We start from the raw sequence: 7,500 nt of genomic DNA on the forward strand, positions 1-7,500 counted from the left end.
TGCGCGAGCTCCCCACCCCACAGCGCGCGGCGCGCGGGCCGAGGGGTGTCCTCGCGGGGCGGGCTCCGCCGGAGGGAATAGGGCATCCAGCAGCCGGGGAGACGGGGGAACCCCCAGACCCTAAAATACTGGAAAGAAAATAGCCTTTTGTTTTTCCTTTTTTTCTGAAAAACGCCAAGTGCATACGTTACCCAGCGGCAGGGAGCGTCCGGCAGCCGGGTGCCCGGGGAGGCTCGCTAGCGCCGGAGGGAATAGGGCATCCAGCAGCCGGGGAGACGGGGGAACCCCCAGACCCTAAAATACTGGAAAGAAAATAGCCTTTTGTTTTTCCTTTTTTTCTGAAAAACGCCAAGTGCATACGTTACCCAGCGGCAGGGAGCGTCCGGCAGCCGGGTGCCCGGGGAGGCTCGCTAGTGCGGGACCTGGCTTGCCCCAGTCTCGGGTTGCCTGCCGCCGGCAGGATCTCCACCCGTTCTCCGGCGGGGCTGAAAGGCCCTCGGCAGCCAAAGACTGGGCTTTAACGTGAGAAGAGGCTCCGAGGGCTGGAGTTAAAGCCGTTAATGAAACTCGAAGCCGCGTGAAGGAAACCCTCCCAGAACACTGGGGTCTGCCAACCCTTTCTTGCTTTTCTGTTGCGCAAATCTAAACTCAGTTTAAAAGGAGAATTAGTTAGTATTTCACTGATAAAATCATCAAAATCCGTTTAATTTACCTTTTTCTGAGACCAAAAGGTGACTTGAAATTCTTAAATATTCACATTGACAAGCCAGCTGGCTCTAGTGTACAACTTACATGTTAACAAAAATGCATATCATGTACCAGATGAATCATCACATTTGAACAGGAAAAAGTTCTAAAGACATGAAGTCCAAGAGGTATTCAGACTACAGCGTTAATACTTTACTAAGGATTCATAATCATATGAAGGGTAAAAGTCCTCAAGAAAAGTATTTCTCACCCCAGCTTTTCAGTGTTAAATCCTCTATGATGCCCAGTTTACAACTAGAAGGAAGAGCAAAGTGATTACTTCTTGTTTAAAAAGGCAAGCAACTCCCCCCAAACTGATATTAAAGAAAATCCCGTAACACAAAATACCTAAATGTTTGAATTGTAAAAAATATATATATATTTTCACATGAACATAAAATCGGTTATTCCTGTTGGGTTTTTTGAAGGCATAATTTGAAGGCAGCCAAACTGATTTATTTTTCATAAATGATAATGTGAGGAGATAAAACTCTACTGGGTGAAAATATTGGGCTGAATTCTGTTTCCCCAAATTCCCATTGACTTTAATGATCATTGCAGGTGCATAAGGGAAGCCAAATCATGTGCAAGGCCAAAGCAATTTTTTTTTTTTTTTAACAATCAAGTTATAAACCCCGTATAGCATACGGAGGCTTGCAAGTGGACATCTTAACACAGATATAGCAGCGTAAGCATGCCACAAACATACAATCTCATAGAATAAAATTAATATCAAATATAAAGCATTTGAACCAAATCAAGCCTTAAATGTGATAAATTATTTCCTTCAAAGGAAACTTACCTAGGCTCAATAAGGTCTTTGCTAGCAGCACTTTTTTTTATAAAGAAATTAAAAATGCCAAAATATCTACAATTTTATGAGGAGAAGGAGTTGAATAGTTAAGGAGAAATTTCCCACTATTAGGGGGTATGAAAAATATACTAGCAATTAATATGCAATACATATATGTATACCCATACTTACAAATATAAACACACACATACAACCTGGACAGTTCATGTTAACCAAGGGAAAGGCTAAATAATACAAAGTGATTACTAAATACAGGTACACTTTAAAAACACAGAGACAGAGAATTTTATCTGTTGCAAAAATGTATTTGATTACTCGAGTAAAATTACAGTATCTCTGCTGTTAGTAAGTATTAAATGTTAAAGAAACTGGACCTCTTTTCCTTTCAACTTTCCGAGAAAGTGCATGTAACAGTCCAAGGTTCCCCCTGCCCCCCCCAATACCTAATACAAAATAAACAAACACTATACTTGTTCCCTTGGTCAAGGAGTAGGGCTTGGTCTTGTAAGGAACATATGTACATTTTAATGAAAGTGATGTCTTATTGTATATACAGGAGCATCTACAGTTGTCCGCGGAAGTTGTTCAAGATGCCATACTTAGCAGCATTGTGAAAGTCCAGCACATTTTCTATAATGAATATACCTACAAGGCAAAATGTTACGTCTCAGTTTCAACTACCAAAACAACACTTCAGTATCTTCTCTAATAATCTGCGTGCTTATTACTGTACAGAAACGTATTAACATTTAAGACGACTCAAGTAAAAAGCACAATACAAATAACAGTTCAAAACGGAAAATGTTAAACCTACAAAAATTAAAGCAGTTTTAATTTTATAATAAAAATCAAAAACTGAGCTGTGTAAAGGACCCACACTGTTCAGTCTGTATCCTTTCAGTCCTTTTCTTAATTCTGTTTGGAAAAATTAAACAATGTGTTTGCTGATAAAATTTCCAGCAGGATCAAAGTGTACATTTATATACAGATTTTTATTAGAGATCTAATGCATCACTGAGGCATCGCATCAATACCAGAGTTCATGTTAAACTGGATATAGAAAATAAGTTAATGCCAGAATAAGATCACCTAGCAGAACAGACTTGCAACTGCCATAAATGTTACAGCAAGTTTACAGCACTCTAGTCGATTAGTATTTAGTTCAAAATACAGGAGACCAAAGTTAATGCTTGCATTTGTTTGCAAAGCAAGGTTATATCACTAATAAATAAGCTCTCTTAGAATTCTAGAAGTAGAACATGGTACAAAAGAAAGTCTTTGTAATGTCATAGCCTGCGGCTTGAAAAAAGCAACCCTAGGTTGCACTATTTGCAGGAATGTTATTTATGGAGTTTTTTCTAATTTGTTACAATTTCTTTGTTGTCTTCCACGAAACGTGTAAAACGGAAGTTTGTCCCATTTTCATTGCTTGCCATTTTCTCCAGACCAGCTAGAGGTGCATTGGGTTCTGAATTCTGGAGCTTCTCCAGGCTTCCTGTCAAGCCGCTGATGGGAGAGCTGCCACCGTTGCCCAGGCCCCCCGGCGCCGGAGGGATGCCGCCATTCTGGATGACGGAGATCTCGTTGGTCTTCATGGCCAAGCCATTGGAGAGTGCTGCTGCGTACTGGTTCCAGAAGCTGGAAGGGTCTCCGTTCCCTGACCGCGCAGCCAAATCCTTCTGAAACATTTCTGGGAACTTTACAGGATTGCCTCCTAGAAATGTCATGGGGCCATCTACGGAAAGTCGTCTGCCTCGTCTTGCAGGAGTACTGTTCCACATGTGAGTGCCCATGTGAACCTGAAAAGAAACAAAGGAAGAAAGGAAGAAACAAACAACCAAAAAATAGGGGTTGACAGGGATTTCAAACTTATTTTGATCACAGAAAAGGCAGCAGTCCATGAACATGTCCAGTCTTGTTACATATTGAATGGCACTAACAGCAGCAGATGCAGGGCTCCATTTCCCATCTGGAATAATACACAAACTTCTTCCGGATTAGCCCATCACCATTACCTAGAATACCCTGTTTTCCTGCTGAACAATGCATTGCTTGTTACTTTTTTTTTTTTTTTTTTTGTTTTTATTACATGTATTTAGTTTATAATGACTTCATGTTATTCTGTCAATTGCAGATAGCTGCTTTCAGGGCTAGAATTGCTATGTCCACTTTCATTGCAATGGTAAGTATTGTATTTGACACCCTTTACCCTATAAACGTCCTTTTCAGACAGGCAGAAAGTATCCTTTACTGATTGCTCATCGGAGAGCCTCGTGTATAGACAGAATGGCCTGAAAGTAATTATTCATCTCACATTACTGGCAGCAACCTCTAGAGAAATACTCTGTCAACAGAAAAATGTACACAGCAAAGTGCTCAACTGGTGTTCTAAAACTTAAGTATATTTGCTTTTTCAAACGCATATCAGTAGGAAATGTTAGTTATATAATCAATTAAAGTAATGCTCATTAGTTCCAGAATTACGTTAATAGTTTTTTTAAACACTCATCATCTTACATGATAGTTATGAAAAACAGCACATTCAAGAGCCTTTCACTTCTTAAAGAGGTGTGTGAGTTACAAAATGCATTTCTCTGTTAATTAATGCTCCTTACCATCATTGTGCTGTTCCGTTTCACACTCTACATAGACAGTCTTTGCTGGTAGATGAATTTTAATTAAGCACCAAAAACAGGTCACGCTTCAGACCGGCTGCCAACATGACCACTCAACAAGAGGCCATCTAGGTCTACCAGAGCTGACTAAACACACCATTTGTCACACCACAGATACCCAAAGGTACCACTGCTTGCAACATTAACAGATATAAAAAATTAAAAACCCCCAGCAAGGAGAAAATGAAACCTAAGAACAGCAAGAGGAAAAAGTACCTTCAGATTGCCTTTTGTTGTGAATGCTCTTCCACATATAGTGCAGGCAAAAGGTTTCTCACCAGTGTGTGTCCTTTCGTGGATCTGCAGAGCACTGGAGGAAGAAAATGTTTTCCCACACGTGTTGCAGTAGTGCTGTTTGGGGGTTCTTCTGGGGAGAGCAGGGAGCAGGACAGGGGATGTGGCAGAGGAGGACAGCGGCCCCGAAGCAACTAGACCAGAGGGTGCTTCTTTGCTATCCTGAGGAGAGCTGTGCACAAAGCCATTAACCTCAGTCTTTATAAGCGATGACAGTGAATTAGCGGGCATAACCGAAGAGTTCTGATTAGGGCCGATACTGGAACTGGGCTCAAAAAGTTGTGATGGTAGATCTCGCATTTGATGTGTCAACATATGCTGCTTCAAATTACCCTTTGTGGAAAAGCCACGATTGCAAACTGTGCAAATAAATGGTCTCTCTTTGGTATGACTTCTGTAATGAATGTCCAAGGCACTCTGACAAGCAAATGTTTTGCCACAAATGTCACACGCGGTGTTTTTAAATTTACCTCTATCTCTGAAAGGAAAGAGCATACTCAGAGACTCTTCTTTAATCATTTTATCAGTGTTACTAGACGTCAAGTCCAAAGCACCACTGTTAGCAGGGGTTGGAGACAAACCGTTGGCAAACTCACTTGGTAAAGCTCTTACTGGTTTCTCTTCGATACTTGGTGACTTGTGGTAATCATTAGTGCTGTTGGATGGGGACAAGGCCTGCATGGAAGAGGTAGACTCTGAGACAGCAGGGCTTCCAGCACTTTGGCTTTCCATATCACCACCGACAGATGACGAATCGTTAGTCAAAACATCCCCTTCCACTGACCCATTTTCAACCGACTTTAAGCTTGCCTGAAGTTGTTCAGCAAGTCCTGCATTGATCATCTTCATCTGATTTTCCAAAGCAGCAATACTTGACATTTCCAGGGGCAGAGGGGAAGAAGACAAGCTGTCTTGTGATGCATCCGCAGATTTAGGTGTATCTGGCACACTGCTGTCAGGACAGTCTTCCATGTTCTCATCTGAGAAGTTGTCTATATCATCAAAATTCTTATCATCAAAAGATCCCGTATCTGATTCCATCGACTCAGGATAGTTTTCCGTGACTGGGGTGTTGGGGATCTGCCCTCCCATGTGCATTCGGATATGCTGCTGTAGCACAACGGCGTTGGTGAATTTTTTCTGGCAGATCGGGCATGAATGTTGTACTCTCAGCGGGGGCATGGCACGGTGGACACTGTAATGAGTCTTTAAGTTGCCTTTAGTAGTGAAAGCGCGACCACAGATTTTACATTTAAATGGCCTCTCACCGGTATGTGTGCGATAATGCATTTTCAGTGCACTCTGGCAACTGAGAACTCGGTGGCAAATGATACACTCGTTAGGATCGGTTGCCTTTTTGTCGATGTTTTCTACCAGTTGCTGCAATTTCGACGTTTCAGATGCTGGCGTTGAATCCAATAGTCCTCCAAATGGAAACTTTGCCTTAAATTGCTCTGACATTAGAGGCATCAGTGGATTTGTAAAATTGGCGACACCGCCGGAGCCCAAGTCTGCTGCCGGTGAGCTCACGGAGCTGCTCACATTAGTGATGGTGCTTGTGTTTTGAGAGTTTTCTTCCATTTTGCCATTTGAGGTAGGCAAAGCACCAGCCTCTGCCTCATCAGAAAGTCCATTGGAAATTTTTGATGTGGGATCAGCTGTTCCCGAGTCACTCTTGACAGAGCAGGGAGGGCTAGCGGAAGGATGGCTAATGGGAATCGGCTGAGGCTCCTCAGTTTTGATGAATGGGGTCAAGCTTGGAATCGTTGGTGGGAGTGGCAGGCCAACAGAAGTCGTCAGGGTAGAGAGGACTGGCTTGCTGTCCAGCCAGCTCGTGACAGGTTTCTCTGGCGGTATAGACATCCCATAAGGAATACCCGTGCTTGTAGGAATATTGTCCAAATGCTCTGGCACCGGGTACGGATTCATTTGAATATGAGGGTATTTTTCTTTATGACGCTGAAAGTGGACTTTTAAGTTTCCCTTTGTGGAGAACCTGTTTCCACATATGTTGCATTTAAATGGCCTCTCACCAGTGTGAGAACGTAAATGAATCTGCAAGGCACTGTCACTCCCAAACACTTTAGCACAGAACCTGCATTTATGCTTAAAGAATGCCTCATCTGAATTACTTTTTGCTTCAAAAGCAGTTACATTTGGTGGCTTGCTTTTTCTTTGCTGTGCCAAGGCAGTCAAGGAGTTTAAATCCTCTGCAGGTGTTCCAACATTGGACAAGGGACTGGAGAAAACAGAGTTACTAGGGGTGGGCTGAGGTAGAAGTGGATTAGATGCAGGACTTAATAAACTGCTTATTGCAAAAGCTGGTGAAGATGATGCTGATACTGGTGGGTTGCTGAGCTGTGAGCCACCAATACTTGAAGCCACTTTTTCTGAGGACGGTGTTGTAACTGCTGCTGCCAATATGTTAATATTTGGAGAAGAGCCACTACTGGATGGAATTAGAGTGTTGCCAGGGTTGCTCTGAGGTAGCTGTATAGGGGGTAGCTGTTTCACACCACTGATGCTGGCAGATTGACTAGCAAGGCTTTGTGCTAATCCAGCTGCTGCAGCCAGCTGCTGGGATAAATGGGAACTTAATGTGGACAAGGGGTTGGCAGATGTTCGTAAAGTACCTTGAGAAGGGCTAGAAGATGTTGGCATGTCTGTATTTTGGGAAGCCAACAATAATATTTGGTGACGAATTTGTTCAATCAGTTGCAACTGGTGGATCTGCTGCTGCTGTAACGCTAACAGTTGCTCCATCAGGGCAGGTACAGCCAGCTTACTGTTTGATGCACCATTGCATCTTGCTTCCTGTGAGAACTGTGCTACTGCCACTTTAGTACTCTGAAGGTTTTCAATTATTACATTACTATTTATCACTGAAAAGTTGCCTAATGTTGTCAGATCCCCTATGTGAGGTAGAGAGGTTGTTACAGCTGAGGTACCCATTGTGGAGCTGTTACTGCT

The 7,500-nt window shown here is 42.6% G+C and overlaps 1 protein-coding gene across 1 annotated transcript in view; it reads right to left on the reverse strand.

Moving 5' to 3' along the window:
- Positions 1 to 1,845: 1,845 nt before the first annotated feature.
- SALL1 (spalt like transcription factor 1) overlaps positions 1,846 to 7,500 on the reverse strand; it is a 15,114-nt gene continuing 9,459 nt past the window's right edge. Inside the window, exons 2-3 of the mRNA XM_009276720.1 lie at positions 4,453 to 7,500; positions 1,846 to 3,360 (exon numbers count right to left, since the gene is read on the reverse strand). The exon at positions 4,453 to 7,500 is cut by the window's right edge and continues 365 nt beyond it. Coding sequence (XP_009274995.1) covers positions 2,920 to 3,360; positions 4,453 to 7,500 — 3,489 coding nt within the window. The 3' untranslated portion in view covers positions 1,846 to 2,919. The remainder of the gene's footprint in view (positions 3,361 to 4,452) is intronic.

Source organism: Aptenodytes forsteri, unplaced genomic scaffold, assembly GCF_000699145.1.
Source record: "Aptenodytes forsteri isolate BGI_AS27 unplaced genomic scaffold, ASM69914v1 Scaffold33, whole genome shotgun sequence".
Lineage (NCBI taxonomy): Eukaryota > Metazoa > Chordata > Aves > Sphenisciformes > Spheniscidae > Aptenodytes > Aptenodytes forsteri.